The following is a 27,381-nucleotide window of genomic DNA, read 5'->3' as shown; positions in this document are numbered from 1 at the left end:
GTGTCAGTCACCAGTTGTCGGGTACAAATTTTACGAATTATAACAATGCAATGAAGTGAAAACAACAACCAGTTTTTAAAAAGATTTGCTGTTTCTGGCATAAGTTAATAAAATAATCTTTCCCAAAGACAAGATCTTCGTGATTAGCTGTTCTGTCATAAGTGACGAGAGCGAATCAAAATAATAGGACACTAACGGACTCATGAGGTCAGAGCAGTGATAGCCAGTCCCTAGCAGGGGCGCTGCACAAGATCCCGGGCCCTAGGCAGTACACACACGCACACGCACACGCACACGCACGCACGCACACACACACACACACACACACACACACACACACACACACACACACACACACACACACACACACACACACACACACACACACACACACTCATATAATTAAAGAAAAAAACATTTGTAATTGAGTCCCCTTTAATAACACTCAGGTGAAACCAATATTTTTACAAGCTTTGAAGAGAGTTAAAAAAGGCTTATTCACATCATAACTAAAACCTCAAAGTAACAGATATATTGCAAGCTACATTCGTCCCACTGTCACAAAGCTTAATCCACTAAGACCATCATATTGAATCAGCACAAATAGTTAGTAGAAAAATACATCACACACACATGGCTGAAACCTACATTCTATGAATGTCTTGTCAGAAAAGGCAAAGAGCAAAAAATGCAAAAGACTTTTAGAAAATGTACAAAAGTTCTCAAAAGAACATTAAGCACTTATTTCAACTAATGGCACTACTTTGCATGCAAACATGTGACTTTAGTACATTACATCTATTCAAGAAGAATACTGCACATTGATTTAAAGAATAGATGTCTGTTGGTAGGTACAATCTTCATTCCTACTAAGTCTAAACAGTTAAACTTAAATAAGTTCATAAAGTTAATACAAAAATCCTGTCTTTAATTGAAGACTTCCATATGGTTTATAGGCTTTGCCAATGGAAACTGTAATGCCCTGTCCACAGTGTAATAAGAATGGGAATTTCGTTTTTGGCTAATCTACTGTATTTATGGATTTGGAACAAAAGCCTGAGTGGATTAAAAAAGGAAATTATTTGCAAATGGAATTATTCTATTTTTTGGAATAGGCCCTGCATTCACATATATTGCTTCATGTATATGTAATCTTTCTCACCCCAAAAATTTAAGTAGTATAAATAGTTGAGTTTTCTTGAATCTCCCATTAGTTTGTATCATTTCTCAAATTCCATCTTTCAAATAAAAGTGAAAGATTTATTATTAAATACTTCGAGTAATACTGGGATATGTTCATATAAATAAATCCAGTCATCTGAAAGACATATTATCTATATTAAAGTGTTAGATTTGTTCAATATCTAAATAAACCTTCCCTTACAATCCCCCCTTCTATTTGATTTATTATGAAAAATATAATAATAAATATGATTTTATCTGAAGTTATACGAAGTGGCAGAACATGCAACCTCTAAACTAGGAAACAACAAAAATGACCAATATTTAAACAAACTACTTTATGCTCAAAGGCTTCATTTGGTCCTACATTCAACCATTTGCGCTTCCGTTGTACGTGAAGAATCATGCAAGACGTTCAGGCATCTTGCAACAAGAGAGATAAAAAAAAGACATCGCCTGGAGCAGGAGTTTTGTCATTTTTCCCACCTGTGTAGATTGACGTCATTGGAATGTTATTAAGTAGCTGTAAAGCCATGAAAACTTGTGGTACACAAACTGACCAACATCAGTAACGTCTTGCCAAGAAGGACCATAAACTTGTCAGAGCGCTCTAGTGCATGAGAGCATTTCAAGTACATCCTTAATTATCTGAAAAGCAGTTTGGTGAAGTGTCTTTCCCTACGCAGATCGGTATTTTGAGGATGGGCTGGATTCCAAGCACCATAAAACGTCCTTAGTGAGTGCTTCTATATTAAGAGTTTACACTCCTTGACATTTACAGCTGGGTTTTGCAGTCTAAGCAGATGCAGGATCTCAGTAGCTGCCTCTCAATCTCCTTCCTGCGCTCCGAATAATCTCTCAGAGCGAAGAGGAGCTCTGGCTGTAGTGGCGAAACACCAGCTGGTCGTATATCGGGGAGCAGGGCTCACACAATGGCAGCTGTGAGGTTGGCGATGTGGGAGATTCACTGATCGAGTCCACGGAGGAGTCCCTAAATGGAGAAGGAGGTGTCAAGGCACCCAGGTCCTCAAAATCAGTGGTCCTGACCACACACGAAGAGTCATAGGTGCTGTCAAAAAGGCTGGCGGGTGAAGCAGGGCTACTCCCACCGGTGATGATGCCCCCAGCGATGCCAACTGCAGAGTGAGGGTTGGTGTTTGCTGCGGCCACCACGTCTGCGTAAGTGGTGACGGTGGTTGGATGTGGCCTTTCTTGCGGGTGGAGACGGAAAGTAGGGGAGCAGGGTCTTGGGACCGGGGCGGTGGCGACGTTTACGCCTGTTCCCGGCGGTGAACCAGGCAGCATCATGCTATTGAGTTCAGTGATGTTGGCTGTGAATCGACTTACCACACAGCTGATCTGATCCATGATGCAGGTCTGGGATGGGGCGCCATGCTGCAAGCGCTCAGTCAGGTATGAGGGTATAGCCACCACTGGTGCGCGCTCTTCATCTCGCTCTTCTATTTCCCGCCTCTGCATCGATGGCCGCTGGCAAACGGTTGGCAGCGGGGAAGGGGTTCGGGGGCAGTAGGTAACAGGGTAGCGCTGGTTTTTCTGAGACCCATCATATGCCAGCTTCACCCCAGATTCCGGAGGCCGATCACAGCCCTTTGAGAAGGGCTTAATAATGGCCGTCTGGTTGGCCTCTTCTTTTTTCTTAATGTGGATTGAGATCCGTTTCCACAGGTTTGGCCTGTAATTTCTCTCGTTCTGTGCCCAGGTCACTGTTTTGCCGTTGGAACTGTTGAAAGAAAACAGCAATGTGTATTTGATTCATTAAACATAAATACACGTTTAAACTTCATAAAAAAATTTTTTTTTTCAAATGTACAAATTATGAAAAAATGTTACGGTTAAACTTTAGAATAGGAAACACTTATTCACTATTAACTACGACTTTTACCTCAATAAATTCCCAATTTGCTGCTTATTAATAGTAATAAACAAATTAGTTAATAACCAACATGTCTGTGAATTATTATTATTATTTTTTTTTTTTTCAAATTGAGCTATGTCTACTAATAATAATCACTAAAATATATAAGGAGATAAAGTGGAAAAAAGGAGCATTGTAATTGATTGTAAAACTGTCTGCCTTTAAAACACGGAAAATTAGATTACATTTATGGACTAGTTTGGATTTATTCAGGCCACAGAATCACCTTTTTTAAAACAGTGAGGCGAGAGTGTCCTCACAATGCTGCTACACTCTTGCTAATGTGTAATACTACACCTTAAAGGCAAGAGAGAATAGATCCTGCTATTAGCCATTCCAATCCATTCATTCCAAGCACAATTACCACCCTCATTCAATCCTATATAAGTCAGACAGGAAATCTCTAACTTCACTTCTCCTAATGCACCTGGGGACTCATCGACCCAAATGTGCGTAACTCCGGAGTTGCTCCAGGAATGATTCACAGGCATACATTATAATTGGTTGGGGCTCTTTTTTCTCTTTCGAGGGGAATATTGGCGTTTTTTTTTTATGTGCTCTAAAATATGCTCAGTTGGGGAGTTGATTCATTTTCAGTGTAAACTCATTTTCATCCTCAAAAGCAAACCTTTGGCAGGCATTACTGGGAGATAAACAGATTTAATATATTTATTTTTCTGAAGCGGCTTCTTCTGCAACTGAGAGCAGTGACTGCACATCATATTCTTTTAAATAAATAAAAATATGGATTTTCAAAACTGACATGAAAAAGAATTGAGACGTCATGCCTCATTATCCTTAAATTCATTTAGTGTGAATTCCATTAAACCAAAGTTTAACCTCTTAAGTGCCACCGACCCATTGGTGGGGTCTCATTGGTCTTTTTATCTTAGTAATACTCATAACTGACATATCATTTGAAAACCTACAACCTCAAAATTCATCCTGTGAAAACCATTTTGAAATCGGACATTGCGTTACCATGGAAATGGTACTTTAATATCTTTTGGCAGTCTCCTTCCCCTTAGTGGGTGGAGTCAGGTGTCATATTACAAAATGTATTATGGATTTTTTTTATTTTAATCAAAACTTTTGATTTAAAAAAAAGGCTTAACAAAATACATACCATCGGAAAAGTCTGAGTCTCAAGATTCCATATTTTGTGATAGAAGTAATATTGATAGAAATATTTAGACATTTGTGACAGAAAAATGCATATAAAAAATTCTATGGAGTTTTGATGGCACCCAGTGGCTGTTTGTGGTATAATGCCCTAAATAAAATCTCTCAGGAATTTTTTTATATCAACTTCAAATTTGGAACATAAATTATTCAGACAAAGCTTTCAGTTTATAGCAGTTTTGGATTCAAAAATAATTTGAAAAATATTTATTTTATATAAAATAAAATAAAAATGGTACAGTGCATTTCTTTAAAAGTGAATTTAAATGTCTTTAACTATTTGATAATTTAATATTTTGAAATGATTCCACTTCTGCAATAATCTGCAGATTGTCTTCTTAAAAAAGAGTCCAACCTTAGGTCTGTGTTTCAAAGCGTCCATGAATTGGAGTAGTTTGAATAGTCAAGTTTAAAGTTTGAATAGTGCACTTTCTCATCTATTGTGGTGAGTTGGGCAGGGCCGAGGGACGTGGGAACAAGGAGGGAGGCCGGCAATGATTGGAAAATCAGTGACACCTGCGACCCACTGCCGGTCAATATATATTCAAAAATGGGGGGTGGCACTAAAAGGGTTAAAAGAACACTAAAGAAAAAGTAAAAAAACAACAAAAAAAACAACAACATATTTTTCAATTCCCAACCTTAGAGAGCTGAATAAATTAATCTCAATTCTGAAATTATGACCAAGCATTTATTGTACAGTTTTATTATTGACTAAAAACTCTTATATTTTTGGTTATTGAAAAAAAGCTAAATTAAATTTTAATTATGTGAAAAAAAATATATAAATAAGTATTGTAATATTAATGAACAAATAATAAATAAAATTAAATATTATGCATAATTAATAAAATATAAATAAACATTTAAAAATAAATATTAGATTTACTAAAAAATTACAACTAAAAAACTAAAAACTATAACTAAACAACAAATTACTCCTTATTAGTAATATTAAAAAAGAAAAACTAATAAAATTGACAAATGCACACACTGTAACAAACTAACTGAAAACCATAATTAAAATTGAAACTTAAATAAAAACTAAATTAAACTGTAATAGTATATAAAAATACTAAAATATAAATTAAATTAAAATAACACTGGCCTCATACTGACCTGACGGTGTCTGTGCCAGAGCCTCCTCGTCTGAACAGTTTAGCCAAGCTGCTAGACCGGCTAGCGGCCGAGGCAGCTTTCCCATCACCCACGTGCATCCTAACAACCGTCGACGTGGTGAAAGCACTGCGTACGTTCCTCTCAGGTTTGGCCAACATGATGTAGACTTTGGGCACAAACATGCAGCACAGCGCAGTGGTAGCGCTGAGGCTAACGGAGAAACACATGGTGATTATCTTGTAGTTTGACCCAAAATAAATTGGCACGAAAGCCAGCCAGATAATGCAGGTGGTGTACATGGTGAACGCGATGTATTTTGCTTCGTTGAAATTGGCGGGGACATTGCGGGTCTTAAAGGCGTAGAAGGTGCAGCTGAGGATGAGCAGCCCGTTGTAACCCAATGGCGCCACCACTCCGAGTGTTGTGGTGTTGCAGATGAGGTGCACCTCGCGTATGGACGGATAGTCGTAGATCACTTGCGGAGGTTCCATGATGAAGAGCGCCACAATGATGCCCAGCTGAATCAGGATCAGGATGAAGGCGATGACCAGCTGGGCACAGGCACTCATGAAACGAGGTTTCTTGGTGCAGATCTTCTTCTTGCTGCCGGCAAGGATGCGAGCGATGCGGTTGGTCTTGGTGACTAGGGCCGAGTAGCTCATGGCTGGCGAGAGCCCGATTCCCAGCCTCTGCAAGTAACAGTAGGCCACGTGCGGTTTGGCGATGAGGCAGAATGTACACAGGTACCCCAAACAGATGCCAGCCAAGATGATGAAGCACAGCTCCCTGCTGGAGGACTTTACCACCGGCGTATCGTGGAACCTGATGAAAACTAAAGTGACGAAGATGGTGGCGAGCAGGCCGAGGCAGGCAAAGACCACGGCGGCGATTGGCTCAGGATCTAGCCACAGAAGGTACTGAACTGGGATTGGCTCACAGCCTAAGGGACATAAATTTGAGACGTTAATGTAATTAGTAGGGCTGATTTAACATGTTAAATGGAAAAAAATGCATTAAAAGTACTTTGAAAATGAGATAGGTTACAAGCTACCCTATTTAAAATCTAATAAGTAGTGTAACTATTTAAATTACTTTATTAAAATAACTAATTTAATTTGATTACTTTTCTAAATTTCTCACAAATGTTTTAACTATTAAAGGCCTGTTTACACCAAGGAAGATAATGATAAAGATAACGATAAAGATAACAATAAAAATAAAGATATAGCTCTAAACTAAAAATCGTTCTCAGTATTAAAGAATAGAAGAGCCCACACCACAACTATAATGATAAATGCACAGAGAAACTATAATTGGAATCACTTTTCCTAAAAAATTTTTTTCCTGCTGATGAATGATAAAAACACTTGACACCTAATCAGAATCATTCCTGCTATAATGAGCTTTAGAATTTAATCCTTCTTCTAGAATTAATATTATAATAATTTAATTTCAAAACACAGCCACCACAAAATTATACTTTAGCACCTCTTTATACTTTGAGATTGTTCTGAGGTTAAATAAAGATTTAAAATCATAATAAGAAAACACTAGCATCTAATATAGCCTTGAAAAATAAACAGTTAATCTTAAAACAACAACAACATATAAACCCAAATAGGAAATAAAACAGTATGTGTCCTATTCTGTCCTAAACTCCTGAAACTTTGGTGTCTAATATTTTAAAGCGGTCAAAGCAATTTGGGAAAGAAATAAATCACATCTGTATGTGTGTAAAAAATATTCAGTTGCAAGTAACTGTAATTAATTTAATTATTAAGACAAAAAAAAATTCTCAGTAACTGTAACAGATTACAGTTACATTAGTTTTGAGTAAAACTTTATTTTTAGGTGTCCTTGTTGCATGTTACATGCACTTACTATTATGATAACAATTAATTATGAATAATTGCATGCAGGTAACCCTAAGCCAAAACCCTTTTCCTAACCCTAACCATATAGTCGTTAATTAATATTACTCAGTACTTAAATTTATAATTACAATGTAAAAATGAAATGTAACATTTTTGTAATTAACTTACAAAATTTAGTTAAAAAACAGTATTTCCAAACAAAGCCACAGCAGAACTGTTTTGCATTTCTTAAGCAACACAGTGGTGTTTCGATATTGAATGAGTCCATGTTTTTGAACTAATTAAGTAAGCCAATGATTCATTGACCCATTCATAGACAGTCACTTGCTTAGTTTGTGAATGAATCAGCTGTTTGAACAAACAATTTGAATGAATGACACTAAATGACTCACTCATTAAGAAATAGCTTACTGGTGGTTTTAGTTTCTGATTCGGAGTATCATTTAATTTCTTTTAATAATCTCATATTCCAATATTTAAAACCATTTATTATCATTATTTATGCAATGTTAAATATTGTATTTGGTCACACTTTTTTTAAAGTCAAATTCTCAATGACTTTTGCCTCAATAAATCCTAATTTGGTGCTTATTAATAGTAAAGTACAGTATTTTCCGGACTATAAGTCGCACTTTTTTTGCATAGTGTGGATGGTCCTGCGACTTATAGTCAGGTGCGACCTATTTATCAAAACTAATTTGACATGAACCGAGAGAACTGAACTAAGAGAAATGAACCAATAGAAAACATTACCGCCAACAGCCGCGAGAGGGCGCTCTTTGCCGCTCAGTGCTCCTGTAGTCTACACTGAAGGCATAGAGCGCACTCTCGCGGCTGTAGACGGTAATGTTTCTCTTGGTTCTAAATATATGCGACTTATAGTCCAGTGCGACTTGTAGTCCGAAAAATACGGTAGTTGTTACATTTAGGTATTTGGTAGGATTAAGGATGTAGAATATGATCATGCAGAATATGTGCTTTATAAGTACTAATAAACAGGCAATATGTTAATAAGAGGGGTGCTTATAAGCAACTGGTTAATAGTGTTAAAAGTGTTTTAAAAAAACATTTTATTTTTGTAAAATATTTATTTCTCAAATTACTTTGTGTAATATCTATTCAATGCTTTTTTCATCTAACACAATAAAGAATGAGAATTTCCTCCCAAAAGAATCATTTAAAGTCTAAAATGATCCTTTTGGGAGGAAATTCTCAATCATTTTTGATGTACAATTAATTTTCAATTAATTACATTAATAATTTAATGAATTAGATTAAAATTTGAATCACTTTTTGAATCAGAAATAAGGCATTACTATGAGTTGGCCCTGAAACTTCAAATAAAATGTTACCACTTGCATAAAGATCTATGTGCAAAGCAAACATAAATTTAGCTAGTCGGTATAGGGCCTATGTCAATGATTATTCAGAATCACTGATGTGTGGCATTAAAATTGTACAGAGAACAATGAACATCCAAATCCTTATGTAGATAACACAGTAAAACTGGTGGCTGAATTACCGTGCAACTTTACAAACCAAAAAAAATAAATAAATAAATTGTGCAAAAATAAACAAAACCATCCATTCAACCAAGCCATGCATTATGCATTAGAGGCTGACAAACAAGAGCTGATATATTTAGCATGTGCGATTTGCATCAACAGACAGTGAATGAGCATGAAACTGAGTCTTGGTTTGGATGGTTTTAATGTGGTTGGTCAAATGATACTGGAGGTTTGGTTCGTCTTTACAGGTCAGATTCATAAACCAGCAGCACCAAAAGCTACTCTGGAAAGTGATGGTTTTGATTATCAAAGGCTTTTGTGAAAGTGCCTTTAGGGCAAGTGGGCGTACTCGGCAGCCATATTTGTAATGCCCCTGGGCAGCTATTTTTAGTCATGCTCTGAAAGCTCTGTAAATGTTTGTCAAAATTACACTTCAATAACATGTTTCAATCAGGAATAAAATATGATACAAGCTGCACGATAAGCTGTGCTTCTTAAGCACTAAATACAGCATTTTTGAGGCTGGCCCAGCTAAAAATCAGGCATTAATGCTCATATTTGAGTATAAACATGAATACTTTACAGTAAGGTTCAATTCATTAACATTAGTATGAATCGACATGATTTAGTTTGAATTAAAAAAAAACTTGGAATCATGCACTCACAATTTATTAGATCAAGGATTCACAAGGTTTTAGTCAGCTGAACCCCTTTACACTTTTCCTGAAAATATTTTGAAATACTTACAAATACTTGATATTATGTAACAACAAATTTGCATGTAGGTTAACGGTCATATGACATGCAGGTAAACAATTTTCATTTATTTATTTATGTATTGATAGAAAGTTTATTTTTAATTATTTAATTGTCATTTTACATTTTTATTACTCAATTAACTATTACATTTTCATCACCAAGACTAATACTACTTTAATGTTAAATTATGAATGCACTATTGTTCATTATTAATTCACATTCATTCATTTACTAATGTTAATTTATACAACTCAGAATATTTTAACTATCTTAGCATATGTAGAAATCAACATAAACCAAGATCAATAAATGTGTTTATGAATTACTAAAATAGCTCATTGTTAATTTATGATATCTAATGAATTAACTAATGGTAAAGTGTTGGAGATTATTATAAAGTGCCACTGTTTACTCTTAAATATTAGTATTACCATATATGCACATTTGCTGAACTAGCCTGAAAAATAGAGTTGAGCTTAAAAAAAAGTAATTGGATGTTTTAAAAGTAATTTTAACATTTTAATTTCTTGTACAGTGAATAAATACAGTAAACACTAGTCCAAAACTACTAAATTAAAAAAGAACCGCAGAAACCCAAACTCAAAACCACCTGCTACTAAATGTCAAACATTGTCATTAAGGCTCTTGCATGAACAGCAGTGCGGCCTCAGCTCTCGGGAATGTACTACATGCTGAGAGACTGCTGCTTCAGGGCTTACGCTTGACAGCAATTCTGGAACATTCTGATGGGGACCCCCGCCAAGTCCAAATCTCTGTTTCTGGCATTAAGTTGCCATGGTCCAGATTCTCAAATAACGCTCTTAGAGATAAATGGGTCTCCAATGTTATTCCATGACCCAGATACTTATATCACACACTGCTTTACGAGATGATAAGCTTATGTGGCTTTGACTTCTGAATGAACTACAAGAAATACTTTGTGCACTGAAGGTGGATGTAGATTCACCTGTGAGGTCATCTGTAGGCCAAGATCCAAGCTCGCACATACGACAGGTGTATTCATCAAACACAAACTCATTTTCTTTACACGGAGTGCAGGTCCAGCAGCAGCTCACCTCACCCTTACGGATAACCTAAGGTGGTCAGAACAGAGATGTCAAGTTATGTAAGTTATAGAAAGAAAATACTTGCTCTCAAGGCTGCCACCACAATGCCAAAGTGTTGTGGGTGGTTTCAGTGCACTTCTATGCGGTTGCTACAGTGTTCGAAGTGGTTTTTAGTGCATTGCTAAACTGTCACCGTCCCGTATACGGGACGCCTAAATTTACTTCAATATATTACAATTATATCCTAATCTAATCATAACAAAATATATATCGTTGGAAAGGTCTAAGACTCCTTAATAGATATTTGACCCCTTTTTGTTGTTAAAAATTATGAAGGAACAGTAAAATATTAATTTATAAAAAGAGGGCACCTCAAAACATATACATCATAACAGGCGTTCTGACCTTTGTCACAAAAAATCTGCTCCGCTTCCTTTTTCCCTATCACATGTTTTAGTAATCATCATAAATTATATGTCATTTGAAAGCTTAAATACTCCAAATTCATCCTATGAAAACCATTTTGAAATCGGACACTGCGTTACCATGGAAATCGTACTTAAAATCTTTTAGCGTGCTCCCCCCCCTTAGTGGGAGGGGTCATATTCCAAATATATTACGGTCTTTTAGAATCAAAACTTTTCATAATCTTGACAAAATACATATCGTTGAAAAGGTCTGAGTCTCAAGATTCCATATTTGGTTCCATATTTTGTCATAGACATAATATTGAGAGAGAAATTGATACATTTGTGACAGAAAAATGCATCCAAAAAATTCAATGGAGTTTCAATGGCACCCGGTGGCTTTTTGTGGTATAACGCCTAAACAAAATTGCATATGAACCTACATTTTTTTTATATCAACTTCAAATTTGGAACACAACTTATTTAGACATATGGCTTTAATTTTATAGCAATTTTGGATTTAAACATATTTTATAAAATATTTATTTTTTATATAAAATATAATAAAAATTAAATAATAAATTTATTTACAGTAAATTTAAACTTCTATAACTTATTTATACTTTCATTTTTTGAAATGATTTCACTTCTGCAATAATCTGCAGATTGTCTTCTTTAAAAAGAGACCAACCGTTGGTCTGTATTCAAAAGCGTTTATGAATTATAACAATTTAAGTGTGAATAGTGTCCTTTCACGTCTATGTTCAAAAATGGGGGTGACAGTTAAAAGGTTAATATAAAAACACATATACACTGACACATTTTCACCTTTATCTGAGCTTTTTCACAGGGATCACTGCACACTGATCTGATGATCGCACTGCTATTGGCCCAAATCTCCTCGTCATCCATCTTCAGCCCACTGTTGTCCCAGCTGCCCACGTTGATGTAGCTATAGTCCTCCTCACTCATCTGTTTAAAGTTCATGATTTCATACCTGGAAAAACACATAAAAGCACTGTTATGGACGTGAAACTGTTAACCCAGCATCATTCATGTTTTGCTCATAAAGCCATTCAGTCTGAAGGAAGGTATTTTTGAAAATCACAATGACTCCAACAAGAGATTGTTTTCATTCTCTTTGAAAGGAGTTTAGAAGCACATTCTTGTGTTTGGAGTAAAATATGAATGATTCCTACCTCCCTGGGGAGTCTCCATTCTCATCAAACAGCACCACTTCTCCCGAGACGCCAGTGAAGTTTGTCCTCATGAGGAATTCTAAGAGTTTACCTCCATCAATCGGCCGCATGGCTTCACACAGACCTGCGTAGCCAGGACACAGAGACTTTTGCATGGCGTGCAGGCCATAAGCCATAGAGTAGATGGCATTGATCACAAATCCCATCTTCGTGTCCTGAGCATACTGGTGTCGGAGCGACTCTTTCTCTATGAGAAAACAAACAACAGAACAAACAATATGTTGAGTTCTAAAGACAATTTTTGTAATAGCTATTCAGTGCTTTCATCTGCTCTATTTACATTATATTTTTGTTGATTGTTATGCATTATTAGATAGATTAATGGATGGATGGACAAGTAGATGAAGCAGTGGAAGGACAAATGGAAGTATAATGGATAAAAAGATTGACAGATAGATTATGTATATATGAATGAACAGATGAAATAATGGAATGAAAGACTAATGAATGGATGAAAAACACAAAAGTACTGGAAGGATGGATGGACGAACAGATGAAGTAGTGGAAGTAAAAAAAAATGGATGGATGGAAGGAAGTATGGAAGACTAGATGGATGGATAGATAGAAAGATAGATAGATAGATAGATAGATAGATAGATAGATAGATAGATAGATAGATAGATAGATAGATAGATAGATAGATAGATAGTGGGAAGACAAATGGATGTATAAATGGGTGAATATATTTACAGATTGATGGATGGATGATGAATAAATGAATTGATGGAATGAAAGCTTGATGTATGTAAGAAGTATAGATGAATTGATGAAACGGCAGATATATATACAGTATGTATGGATGAAGATAGATAAAGAGATGAATAGAGGGATTGATGGACAGATGAATGGATGGATGAACTGATGGAAAGCCAGACATCCAGATAAACTGTCCCAAACTCATGTAATTTGTGGTGAGTTCATGTGAGAACATATTCCACTCACTGGTGCAGGTCTTGTTGTATTTGGTGTTCTCTTGAGGATGTCCCTTCAGCCGACATTGGAAGCGGTGCTGCCAGAACTCAGGGAACCAGGGGTTCCTGTGGTTTGTGTCCGGCTGCAGGTTCAAGTAGTAATCATCAAACCACGTGACGTAAGCAGACTGCAGCTTGATAGTGATTCCCCCAGCTGCCTCCCTCTGGAAGCCATCAGTGACATCATAGCGGTCCGCCCAACCATCGCTGCAAAGTGTGCAAGAGACAAGTGAGTAATGACTGGCTTTTATTTAGAACAAACCCCCGTGAGAGACAGTCAGGGAGCCTCCTGGTCCAAACTGACCCACATGAGTGACAGATGAGTCTTACCTTCTCCTTCCTCATTTCTCATATAAACAAGAAAAATAAACTAATTTTCAGCATACACCCTATCTATATGTTCTCGAACACTTCCTAAACTCATAGCGCTAAATGTTATACAACTCAGCAGTGTGTGGGAGGTATCATTTTTGTTCTCATGGTAGGTAAGGAGAGGCTTTCATAACTTGTCCTTGGAGGCAAAAGCAATGGGAGGGAAGCATAGAGGAGCATGTTTGTAGCAGCTTGAATCATCTCATGGAAAAGAGCTGAACAGATCAGTAAACCCACACGCTGACCCCAGCAGGTCAGCCTCCCTCTGCCCACTGCCACTGCAGGAAAACTTAAAAAAAAGACAACAAAAATGCCAATGCAAAGGCGCCACTGCATTTAAAAGATGTCTGACAGCATTTTAGAGCACATTAAAGCATACTGTAAAATTAGGGTTATGTTTGCAATATATCCATTTGATATTTAGCAACAAGTAGGACATTTCTTGCTTGTTCTTTGTACAATGAGAGCCCTAAAAGAGAGATATTTTAACAGTACATCTTATTTAAACCTCAGATTGAATTTGATTCAGTCATTTGATTCAATCACGTTTTGAACTGTTAGTTTAAATGAATCAGTTCAAAAAAGACTGATTCAGTGATTAGTTTGTGTTGGCATGCAAAGACATTTATGGAATTATTCAAAATTCCAAAGAAACTTCCTTAGATTGAATAAAAACCATAAATCCATCTCAACGCAAACACAATAATAACATTATGAATATCATCAATAATGATAACGAAAATGTTGAGAACTTTTTTTTTTGTTAAAGTCTTATATGCTTTATAGTGAACTAGTCACTATATGACTGTCATTATATTTCATAAATAGTCTAAATCATATTAATAATATTACTTTTACCTGCGCAACAGATAATTTATTATCAGGTATTTAAATATTTGTTTACACTTTACAATAAGGTTCTATTTGTAATTAGTTAACTACATTAAATAAATACAAACTAACAATAAAAAACCTAAAAAGCATTAAATTCAAAAGCAGTATCTGGTAATATTATTTAATGGACCTGAGCTTACATAAACTAACAATGAACAGTTGGAATTTAATTAACTTTATATACCTTAACAAATGTGTTGCTCATTATTAGTTATTGTTAGTTAATGCGGTAACTAATGTAAAATACCTTATTACAAAGTGTTGCCTTTTTAAATTCAACCAGATGTGGTCAGGTTTTATAACATAAAAATATGACATAATAATAAAATAATAAAAGTTTCTATGCTTTATGTCAACTTTCACACAAAAAAAAAATAAATAAAAAATTATGTGGGTGTTTCACATTTTGGATTCTAAACGGATCACACAGTTTTAATCTGTTAACAATTAGCCCACACAGGAATAACACACACAGATTTATGTGGGAAGCTACTGTATTAAAGAAAATAATACCAGATAATAATACCAGATTTACACGAACAAATGCTGCAAAGAAGCTGCAAAGTGAAACTGTTGATTAAATAAGTTAAATTAGTTTTAATTTTTATCCATCCCCAGCAGTGGGGTGTGGTGTGTCGGGGTGGGGGTGGTGGGTCAGATCAGCCCAATAGATCAGCTCTTGTGCACACTTCACTGATGAACACTTTGACAGATAATACAACAGAATACAGAAGTGTCCTCACACTAACTAAAGACAGATGGCTGGGCACAGTCTGCAAACTGCTCATTAGTAAATAACTGAAATTCATTCAGTTGTGAAACAGAGGAGCCTGGACATCACTGTTTCTGTGGCTGTCAATAGGCTGCTGAGTGGGGATGTTGACAAATAGCCTTTGGTAACAAAAATTATTTTTGTAAGGATCAACTCGTACTGCAGTCCCATATGCTAATACAAAATACCATATATATTTTAAACGTATTGTAGATATCTATTTTTGAAAATACATAAAAACATTTTTTTTTGCTAATTTAAATATTTTTTTGCCTTTTTTGTTGCTAATTTACATTTTGCATAAATATTTTTTTTTATGCTTTAGTTACGCATATTTATTCCTATATTTGTTGGACATTATTAAAATACTTTTTAAAAATTATTTGTATTTAGATTGTCAAAAAATATATATATACCAAATGTATACCAAAAATGTTTAATACTGGTCAATTAATATTAATATTTTAATTTTGGAAATGTATTTTCATGCCCCTTGAAATACATTATGTAGTATATTTTGGTGTTACAAACAAAATATATTTTTAATTAGAAGATTAAAATGGTTATAACATATTTAAACAATTTTTTCAATAAATTAATGCTAAATAAAGCAAACATGCATCCACCAAATCAGAAAGCAACCAATATACCAAATAAAGCACACTGAGGTTTTTTTTAGTTTTTTGTTACTGTCTTGAGACTTTTGTAGCCACATAGAGATCAAGAAACTGGAACAGAGACACAGTAGCCATATTCTCACTGAACCAAAGAAAAAAACTCAACATTCCCTACCTTCCCTGGAGCTGGTGTCTGACACCTCATCAAACACACACACACACACACACACACACACACACACACACACACACACACAAACTCGTTCATCCACTCATGCACATGCAAACACACCTCACCCACGCACAAACACCCAAACACACACACACACACACACACACACACACACACACACACACACACACACACACACACACACACACACACACACACACACACACACACACACAACACACTGGCACCCCCATAAACATGGCATCTTCAAGGCTGTGTGGAATGCCCAGAGGCCCAGAATAAAGACCATGACACCATTTTCTGAAATAGATCCTTTTTAAATATTCAGAAACTACATAAATAATCAAAATATAGGCCCCTACCACAAAACAAATTAACTGGCCTGTTAAACTTCACCAAAACAATGATTTTTCAGATGCATACTTTGATGTCATCTGGTTCTAAAGTTATTAAAATGACTCCAAAATATTGGAGTTTGTTTCGGCACTATAAAAATACCCCAAACATAATTAAAAGAGTGCACTTTATGAATTACAAAATGACAAAATTAAAAATTTTACAAAAAAGTTTTTTGCTTTGAAAAAACGTTTTGAAATGTTATTGGTGGTGTTTTTTTATATTGAATATTATAAACAAACAGACAAACAAACAAATAAATAATGATGCACATCATGCTTTATATGACATCATTTAGCAAAAAATAAAAAATAAATTGTTTGTGGGCGTTTCACATTTTGGGATCTACACGAATCACAGTTTTAATCCGTTAACAATTAACTCACAGAGAAATGACACATTTATGTGGGAAGCTGCTATATTAAGGACAACAAATAATGTCCAACAAGTACTATCTATTTAGCATATGTTTCAAAATATTTTGTTGAATAAAACCACTTTATTTACATGTTTTTAGGTTGCAATGTATATATTAGTAATTGTATTCTTTCCTCTCATTTCCATTTAGCAGAAGGTGGTCAATTTATAGTAACACTTTAGAATTCCATTAGTTAATGTTAATTAACTACTTTAGTTAACATGAACTAAGCAAAAACAATCTACAGCATTTATTAATTTCTGTCTATGTTAATTTCAACATTTACTAATGCAATATTTAAATCAAAAGTTGTGCTTGTTAACATTAGTTAATGCAGTGTGAATTAGCATGAACTAACAATGAATGACTGAATTTTCATTAACATTAAAAAAGATTAATAAATACAGTAAATGTATTGTTCATTGTTTGTTCATGTTAATTAATACATTAACATTGACTAATGGAACCTTATTCTAAAGTGTTACCAAGTTTATTGTAAGCTGGGTGAAGTGTCCACTTCTCCCAAACACTACCAACAGCAAAAAATCAACACCCTTCACCTCTAAATGTTTATAAAAACACGTCAACCAATGAGTGAACATCGAATTATCCAACCGAAGAGCTCCTGAACAGAAGCAGAAATTGAAGGGATTATTCTTAGTTTAATATCTCAAAGAGATAATACATTATTTCAGTCCGTAATATCCATAAGAGATTTATTAATGGAACAGCCAGAACTGAATCGGGGGTGAAGCTAAATATAGGTAATTTAGTTGTCACACTCCAGGAGATTGAAAATGGGAAGAATAATTTCTTACTTCATTTGACACTATGAATAGCACGTGCAAATTTTTCAAGATGTCGATGCCTAGTCAAGCTCTTAAAATATTCTTCTCACAGATTCTGTCACATACAGTTATATTCCTGTCAGTTATTGAATGGTGAATTAGTAATCTTTCACAAATAACCGAAGCATCTCTGATGTCTTTCTTCAATGGGAAGAGAACCCATTAGGTAAAGCTAAGGTGTGTGTTAGAGTATTTAAGAGACAATCTGTACTTGTAAAATCAGATCCAGCATTACAGTATTACTTCGGTGTGACTGAACCTCTCAAGTCCTCATTACAGAATCAACAGGCTTACTCAAGACATTATCATAACATGACTCAAGTGCTTATCACTGAAATAAACATAAATCACATACCTTGCTTCAGCAGTGGATGACTTTGATGGTGATGATGATGAGGATGATGATGATGGTGGTGATGGCAACATTTGTGGTGATAACAGACAGAAAGATGAGCCTTGCTTCCATGTTTTGATCCATCTGGATTTTGTCTCTCTCTCTCTCTCTCACACACACACACACACACACACACACACACACACACACACACACACACACACACACACACACACACACACACACACACACACACACACACGCACATGCACACGCACACACAAACACACACACACAAACACACACACACACACACACACACACACAAACACACACACACAAACACACAAACAAAGAGTTGCAGATGATGATCAACAGGCGTGGGTGGAAATTCAAAAGTATCTTTGAAAAACCTACAGAATTGGCCGATGGCTTGACCCTATCTGACTCACAATCTCTGTGGAAAAGGCACTAAATGAACACAAGATAACATGCAGTAAAGAAAATTCAGAAGACAGGGGTGACTGAGGCTAGTTGTCACACTGGAAAGTCATCACATGAGACACATCTCAGTAACTGTAAGGTTTTGAATTTGATTGAGACTTCAATCAAAATTACTTTAAATTGTAATAAAAGGCTGTACTGACAGCTTTTTAAATGGAAGTGTGAAAATAGTGTAATATACCCCATATAATATGATAAAATGCCTCAATAGCAGGAAATTTTTTCCTGGGCAATTACAGTGAAAATGTTTTAATTAGATTGTCATAGCTCTATGGTGAAACAAATATACTCAGAACAAATTATACTCTTGAGAAATAGTCACTGGAGTAAAACATGTGGCAACTACCCTCCATCTCCTCTACAATATTTCCCAAGCATGGTGCATAGTTGTTGTTTTTTTGCAGCAGTAAGTGTTATAGATGTACAGTAAGCTTTTCTAATACAAGTACACTTTGAGAAAAAAACCAAGATTTGTTTTCCAAACCTGCCAAGAGTGCTGGCCACAGCTAACAGGCACAATTTCAGGAGTGTTTTCTCGCCGCTGCTTTGATAAGAAATGTCTGCTAAAATATAAATCCATGTGCACAGAGTTCATGTTTTGGGTAGCTCACCTGCCAACCAACAGAAACTCTCCAACTAGGCGGCGGCGTCTCATGGCCATGAGGATGCCACGCACGGTCATGCCCTCACAGAAGCACGCCACCACACGAGCTTTGGGCAGGTGGCTCCTGAGCTTATCGAGAAGACGGTCGAAACTCTGCTCTCCAGCATTGCTGTAAATCTTGTCAGAGTGGGCGATACAGATGCCCTCCTTTGCTGCCATGTCTTTAAAGGCCTCCATTCCACTCTCACCGTAGTTCCCTAAAGATTGAGAGATTTAATGATTTTTAAGCTTGAAACATTTTCAAAAACTTTTCCATCACACCATCATACCCGTTTCAGTAACAATGCTAAAGTTTGTGGATATTTAAAGTATAAAATCATTCGATTATATGATATTATATTGATATTGTCTATAAAATATAGTTATATTTAATATCATTTTATTATAATTTAATTAAAAATGTATTTAATAAAACATTTATATCAAATAATTTATTGTTTTGAATATAAATTAGCTTGGAATTGTACAGCTACTGTATAATGAAACTGTGACAGCAATGGCCATCACAAATGTCTTTTGAATTGGTTCACAAAACAATCAGTTAAATGTGATGTGCAACCTGTTAAACTCATGCTGAAATGGCCTTGTTAAGATCTTCAGGAGAATATGAAAAGCAGTAGGTGCTACACACAGTCAGGAACAGCACATATTTTAACTAACTCTCCCACATTTTATTCTCGTCATAGTTCTTCTTGTGTTTACAAATAAAATCTTTCCTACTTCCTCATTATTACCATGACATGACTGGGTGGGTCAGCTGAGGGAGTAGAAAAACATTTGGTACAGTAGATTGAACACTAATTTTGAGGAATCATGGAAATTTTGATTTCTCATGAACTGTTTTGGTACTGCTGAACTTCAAGTCATTTAAATCGAAACAACATTTTATGGCAAAATCTCCGAAAATGTCATTTATTTGCTATAAAAGTGTCCTTGTTCAGTGCTTTGTTGAATATATTTAGTAAGAAATAAAAAGTTTGAAAAATGAATGAAAAACAGGCCATGGTGCCCCTCTTTCATAAAGCGTCAGGGGTAAACTCCCCCATAAAAATCAGGTCACCTACTTTTGTGTGAGGAATGTTCCCAGTCTTCACACATTTTACGAGGTGCGAAATTGATACAATTGCAAAGATGTCTTGATAAAGAGCAAACATACACCTTCATTTCACTCAAATACAGTAAATCGACTTTCATTGATTTTTACAAATCAATGCATAAGCATCTTAATTACACCCGAGATTATGAGTTCTGATAACAGAGATCACGAGTATTAAATCAACATTCACAAGATCGTTCCAGTGATGGAGCTTTGCTAAAAAAAATATTTGGAGTGAGCATAGTTCTTAACAGTCTGGACTTGTATCCTAAGGGTTGCAGGTTCAAATGATATGTGTGAACCCTAAAGTCACTGAGACCCCCATCACCATCACGTGACAGAGGAAAATGCTTAACCCCAGGTTGCTATTAGCATTCCAGTGAGTAAACTGTGTCTGCAAGGTGGGAAATGTCCATTGATGTTCATGAGAGTTTTGAGGAACTATACCCAGAAAATATGGAGGGCTTTTGCTAAAAATGCAGCAGATATTGGTCATTCCTTGTATGTAGTACATATTTGATTGGTTTCATGTACCCATCATATACATATGTTTCAGTATAATGATTTCAAAAGCTTGCAGTCAGTATGATTTAAGAAAATAAATTAACACTTTTATTCTGTAATTATGTATTATATTTATTAAAAGTGACACCATTTAAATGTTATAAGATTAATTTAAAATATATTTTTGCACTTTCTGTTTATCAATGAATCATGGTTTCAATAAAACAATGAAGTAACAGCTGTTCATAATGATAATAAATGTTTCTTGGGAAGCAAATCAGAATATTAAAATGATTTCCGAAGGATCATGTGACACTGAAGAGTGAAGTAATGGTGCTGAAAATTCAGCTTTTACATCAAAGGAATATATTACAGCTTAAAATATATTAAAACAGTAGACAGTTATTTTCAAGTGTAATAATATTTCACAATATTACTGTTTTTAGAATATTTTTAATCAAACAAACACAGCCTTGGTAAGCAAAAGAAATCTTAGCAAACCCGAAACCAGTGTCTAAATGATAAAATGTGAAATAATATTAATATTAAATATGATTGTAACACTTTTAAAATATCGTTTTGTAAACCCTTATCTAATTTTAAATATAATTTTGTTATCCTTTAACTAACAGATGCTAAACAATGACATCACCCTTCATTTTTCTCAACCTCCTTCACCTTCGATGGGGAAAAAAAAAATACAAGCATCAAGAATTAGCAATAAATTTTGATTTTTTTTTTGTAAGGATTCTGTGATGTTTTGTGATTTGTCTTACTCTCGAACATCTTGAACTGTTTGCCAAAACTAAAGAAATCAGTATGATGATACCAAAATTAGAAAAAATAAAAATAAAAAATGAAGAATGAGAATTGCTATTAATGAGCAATTTTTTTTTTGTATTTCCATTGTGTAAATAAGCAAGCGATAATTAATCAAATCTAAGAGCATAACCTATGCACAACTTGACTTGACTATCAAACACATCTCATTCTTCATCTCTGTGAAGTCTTAGATTTGAGAAGCGTACTTCCAAATGCGCATGACTTCATCTCTAATCTCTCTCCTCAGGGAAGATCTTCTTCAAATCTTTCACTCCATTCCTCTGTGCCAGTTCGGTGAATTAATTCCCTCGCTGCGCTCAAACTTCACTAGAACCTTCTGTCTCAGATAAAAATGGATATATAATAAAAAAAGGAGTTAGGCCTACATATAATTTTACTGGCAAGTTCATTAAGGGCAGGAAACAAGTGGTTCTGCAATTCAAAAGGTCGGTTACAAGAAGCAATAACAAATGTGGGTAAAATGACCTCTGCACACAATAACATCAGATATTCTGATGAGCTCAACTTTTCTTTCCCTCCTACAGAGAGACAGATGCTGCAGAAGCGATAAGTCTTTAAACAGTGTGTTGACTCGCACAGGAAAATTCATTAAACACCCACGGACACTGAAAACAGAGCTAAAGATGTAAATGATCATCATGATCGCCTTTCAGCTAATGATTTCTGTTTGTTCTATGGTCTGTCATGAGGCCAAAAAAGGTAACAAAAGCGCAACACAATACATGAGCATGTCTATTAACCATTCACTCTGTGTACGCTGCATGCAAAGCATCATGGGGTGTTTTCAAACAACAAAGACACTTTTGAACATGATGAAACAATATATAGACAAATCTGCAGAAAGGTATGATGCTACATTGTCTGAATGGCCTTAAAGGAAACTTTTGCATTTCAATACCTTTAATAAAATACGTTTTTATAAAAAAACAGTAAACCTCACTATTATACATACAGCTTTCATTAACATATGTCTTCAGTAATTGCACTGGCTATTTTCATGTTAAACATGCCATGTTTCTCCACGGGTGTTCAGCATGTTGATTGACAAGCTGGTTAAACACAAATCAGATGTGACTACAAACATCTGTTTTATTTTATCAATAGAGCCCACAGATAACAAATGTCAAAGGATGATATAATGCAAATGGAGATACAGATGCCAGCAAATGAATCAACATTATGGAGTATTTCACAGCTCCTTATTTTGTACGTGGGTGAAAACTGGGGTGGGCTCCACATTTAACTACCTGCTGGCAATTAACACCTGTCTGCGAGGCCATCAATCTTCTAGCCAAACAGCTTCAGTTTGTAGTATTCAGTAAACTATGAACCAGGGATAATATTTAACAGTAAAGTAAAACTAAAACCATGAACTACATTTTACGTTCCTTGAAATAAAATAAACAGTATAAAATAAAATATATGTGACCCTGGACGACAAAACCATTCATAAGGATCTTTTTGTTAAAATTGAGATTCATACAGCAATGAAAGCTGTATGAATAAAATATAAAATAAGCTTTCCATTGATGTATGGTTTATTAGGATAGGACAATTTTTGGGTGAGATACAACTATTTGAAAATCTGGAATCTGAGGGTGCAAAACAAAAAATATTGAAAAAACATCTTTAAAGTTGTCCAAATGAAGTTCTTAGCATTAATAATAATAATAATAATCCCTTACATTTATATAGCACCTTTTCTAAGCACTCAAAGCACTTTACATTGTCAGGGGTATCTCCTCATCCACCACCAGTGTGCCGCATCCACCTGGATGATGCCACAGTAGCCATATTGCGCCAGAACGCCCACCACACACCAGCTTTACTGGTGGAGAGGAGACAGAGTGATGAAGCCAATCAGCAGATATGGGGATTGTTAGGAGGCCATGATGGTCAGAGGCCAATGGGTGAATTTGGCCAGGATGCCGAGGTCACACCTCTATTCTTTTCGAAAGACATCCTGGGATTTTTGTTAATGACCACAGAGAGTCAGGACCTCGGTTTAACGTCTCATCCGAAGGACGGATCTTGTTGACAGTATAGTGTCCCCATCACTACACTGGGGCGCTAGGACCCACACAGACCACAGGGTGAGCACCCCCTGCTGGCCTCACTAGCACCTTCTTCCAGCAGAAACCTAGTTTTCCCAGGAGGTCTCCCATGCAGGTACTGAAAAGACTCAACCCTGCTTAGCTTCAGGGGGCAACCAGTCTTGGGCTACAGGGTGACATGGCTGCCAGCAATGAATATTACTAATCAAAAAAGTTTTGATATATTTACAGTAGAATATTTATAAAATATCTTCATGGAACATGATCTTTACATAATATACTAATGATTTTTGGCATAAAAGAAGAATTGATAATTGTGACCCATACATTGTATTGATGGCTATTGCTACAAATATACCTGTGCTACTTATGACCAGTTTTGTGGTCTAGAGTCACATGTATGTAAAAAAAATAAATTAAAATAAAAAGTTTGAGCTTGCTAAGATGAACTTGAAGTTATTAAGAAAATTTAAAATTATAAGATATCAAGTATGTTATATAAGAAGCTGCAATTGCTAAAACTTACCTCCCTTCAAATGCTAATAAGATAAAATCTCAGTGGTTACTAAATAGCATTGTTACACATTCAAGAAATAAAGTTTGAATTAATGCAGTTTAAATTGTGTTTAGTCATGTGGTGTAATAAACAAGTACATAATGATTAACAGATGCCTGGATTTTGACAACATGTGGCACATGCTGCATCAGAGACATAAACTCTTTATGAGGACTCCTTAAAAGATGTGACATTTCCTTCTCTGAATAATAAAGAGATTTCACTGTTTAGGCCAAGATAAAGGTGAACCGCAACAGACAGAGTGATACATTATCACCTAATAAAATTCCTCTGGAAAAGCTCTCACTTTGAGAACGTGTAAGATTTAACACTTTAAATAATAGTTTTACGTGCTTACAGAGATCTGCCATTCTCACTGGAAGACTTTTGTGAAATACTAATGCGAGGAAGAAATTAAAGCTCCAGAACTAAAAAATGAATAGGTTCAAAAGAAAAAGAAAAGAGTTGCGGGGCAGATTTAGCTCTTTTAAGAAGCGTTGTGGAAAATCTCATTGTAACGGTGAAGAAAAATGCTTCCCTGAGGAAAGACATCACGTACCTTCAGTGTGAATGGCAGATACGTAGGTCCAGTTGTATCTTTTGACGATGTCCACCATCGCTCTGGCCTGCTGGGCATCAGAAGGCACCACCCTCATAAAGTACTTGTACAAAGACTTATCGCTGAGATCCATACTGGTTGCCGAATACGCAATCTGGGGAATGTTGAAGAGCTGAAGGAGATTCTGAACCTGGATGGCCACAGAACTGGATCCAGGCCCGATCAGCCCAACAATGGGCTTCTTCCCTTTCATGGGAGTCCCTCCACCTTCGGTTGTACACTTAGACATGCCTTCTTCCTCCTCGGCTGAGACTAGAGTGTCCCGGATGAACTCGATGCTCTGCTCCAGAGCCACGGCCGAATGCCAGCAGGAGTCTCTGATCTCACAGCCCAGTGTGATGTTGGGTAGGATGAGCGGGTCTGCGTTGATGCGGTCCAGTGTGTGCATCATGGCCTCCACCCGCTGGATGCCATACTGCTCACGTACAGCGCCGCACTTGCGCTCATGAACCTTGTCGGCCGGCGGCTGATGATGGACAGAGAAAAGAGCCCCGATGATGATGTCACCAGGAATGTGTGCCAAGACGCGTCGCTCGCTGGCCTGGGCCTTCGCTAAAATGTCTGGCCGTGTAGGACCCAATCTGTCTCCGAGCAGCACAAACACCAGCAAATATAAAATCCCCATTTCCCCGGCCCTCAAAGATCAGAGTATCAAATACTGGTAGGTCCCTCAGGGCATCTGAAAGAGTCATAAGAAGCAGAAATCTTTAGAACAATATCCCTGGAGATCATCAGCCTCCCACTGAATCACAGAGGTGCATATTTGTGAGAATCGTGATAAGGATGAGCTGTCGCCAGGGCAACGTCTTATTTTTCTGCCTTCCTCTAAATATCTCGGGATCAAGAGGAAAACAAAGTTGAAACGCACATAAAGAAGTTCTGGTGGATCTCAGTAATGAGATGCATCATTAACAATGACCTGTTAGAAACAAAGAGCATGTAAATCTTAAAATATGTATTGATTCTGATTCATGTATTCGTTCAGAATCAAAACCTCAGAGATTTTCCACAACACAGAGACCCAGAGGATAATGATCTTTATGGAGATTTGCAGCCACTGAATATTTATATTGAATCTTTAACCTCTTTTCATTACTGTAAATGAATTATTAATTTCATTTAAATGAGTTACACAGTTTAGAGAGATAAATACAGAATTCCCAAGAATGATTTTTAGCTACTTATATGTGACCATTATATCATAAGATATAGTGGTGGTTTCTTCAGTTTAAAGGGTCTGAGGGCTATACCTCGTACTTTTACAGATCACTTAGGGAAAACATAATATATGTCATGGTTTATGAATTATTAAGTACCATAAGGGACTGTTTTTGATTTTTTTTTGTTTTTGTTGCAAAAGACTGATAGAAATGCACTGTATGAACACAGAACTCATGTATAACTTAATAAGATTGATTCTTCATACTCACCTCTGTGCTCAAAATGCAGAGTTGATATTGGTATATAAAAGTGCTATTTATGTTCTACTATTGCTAGGTTTTGCTCTCTGATTTCAAAGAAACTATGATTCATTTTTAAACAGCAGGACTGTATATCTTCAGCTTTCCAACTCAGCAGAAATCTCTGAATTCTTCTAACACAAAATTGTTGGACAAACTTATAAAGTGCATTCTGTTCAATTGGATCAGTGACAATTTAAACCACCAACAGTTGCTCAACAGTGCAGAGAAATGCATACTGCATAGAAAGCTTGATATGGTTGATGAGCTTGTTTTCTTTTTTTGTAGCTTCTGTTCATTAATTTATCTATGTAATTGTTCATTTAAACAATAAGTTAGAGACAAATTAATAACTGAAAAAGGTGCCAAACATAAAAGTTACTAGATTCAAGAAGCATTCGCTGCTGAGCTCTCCGTGGTGCTGAAATACAGTCTGAAGCGTCAGTCATAAACCAGTGAATTTGAATCAATGAATAACAATAATGTGGCGGAATACCACTTCATATTATGACATAACACATACTTAAGAACTTGATGAAAAAATAAAACATAACGTTCAAATGAACGGAAACAGAACCATGAACATAAGCGTGAAGCATCAGACCTCTGATGAAAAAGTGTTAAATAACATCGTTGATAATAATAAAAACTGCAATGATAATATAACTTACCGCTCGGTCGTTAATTTGGTCCATTGCTCGTGTTCTCACAACCGAGGTGTCTCTGGGTGTATGAGTGCGTGCGATGCGCGTTCACTTCAGCGACCACTCTCGCGCGCGTCACGTGACTATAATATGGGATATCTTTCTCGCAGTCCGTGACGAATATGAAACCATACAGAAGTAATCTGTTACTCTGAAACCAAAAGTAACAGAAAAGTCTAAACCTTTTATTAAAAATACATTTTAGTCGGTAGATGATTATTATTATCATTTGTGTGTCCATAAACATTTAAGATATAACTACAGGGCTA

General features: G+C 35.8%; 1 protein-coding gene across 2 annotated transcripts; it reads right to left on the bottom strand.

Annotated features, from left to right (window-relative positions):
• Nucleotides 1-417: 417 nt before the first annotated feature.
• LOC132127088 (metabotropic glutamate receptor 5-like) lies at nucleotides 418-27,221 on the bottom strand. Of its 2 annotated transcripts, none has more exons than XM_059538715.1 (9): nucleotides 27,080-27,221; nucleotides 24,889-25,627; nucleotides 19,224-19,473; nucleotides 13,236-13,471; nucleotides 12,234-12,480; nucleotides 11,863-12,031; nucleotides 10,528-10,654; nucleotides 5,420-6,359; nucleotides 418-2,923 (listed from the first exon to the last, which is right to left on the bottom strand). In XM_059538715.1, exons 2-9 carry the CDS (start codon nucleotides 25,571-25,573, stop codon nucleotides 2,041-2,043), a joined length of 3,537 nt encoding a protein of 1,178 aa, XP_059394698.1. In that variant the 5' UTR covers nucleotides 25,574-25,627; nucleotides 27,080-27,221; the 3' UTR covers nucleotides 418-2,040. The 2 variants fall into 2 exon arrangements, with proteins under 2 accessions (XP_059394698.1, XP_059394699.1); XM_059538716.1 differs by having other exon boundaries at nucleotides 24,889-25,867; nucleotides 27,080-27,175.
• Nucleotides 27,222-27,381: the final 160 nt, after the last annotated feature.

Source organism: Carassius carassius, chromosome 45, assembly GCF_963082965.1.
Source record: "Carassius carassius chromosome 45, fCarCar2.1, whole genome shotgun sequence".
NCBI classification, from domain to species: Eukaryota; Metazoa; Chordata; class Actinopteri; order Cypriniformes; family Cyprinidae; genus Carassius; species Carassius carassius.
Note: the sequence above shows the minus strand (reverse complement) of the source record. Positions and strands in the feature narration are given on the sequence as shown.

Bases quoted from the DNA above. Each gene is read 5' to 3' on its own strand.
- LOC132127088 (XM_059538715.1), bottom strand. From the start codon at position 25,573: ATGGGGATTTTATATTTGCTGGTGTTTGTGCTGCTCGGAGACAGATTG. The intron at 13,472-19,223 runs GTGAGCTACCCA...CACACTTTGCAG, and splicing joins GAGTTTCTGTTGGTTGGCAG to CGATGGTTGGGCGGACCGCT. The intron at 2,924-5,419 runs GTCAGTATGAGG...TTCTTTCAACAG, and splicing joins TCTGGCACAGACACCGTCAG to TTCCAACGGCAAAACAGTGA.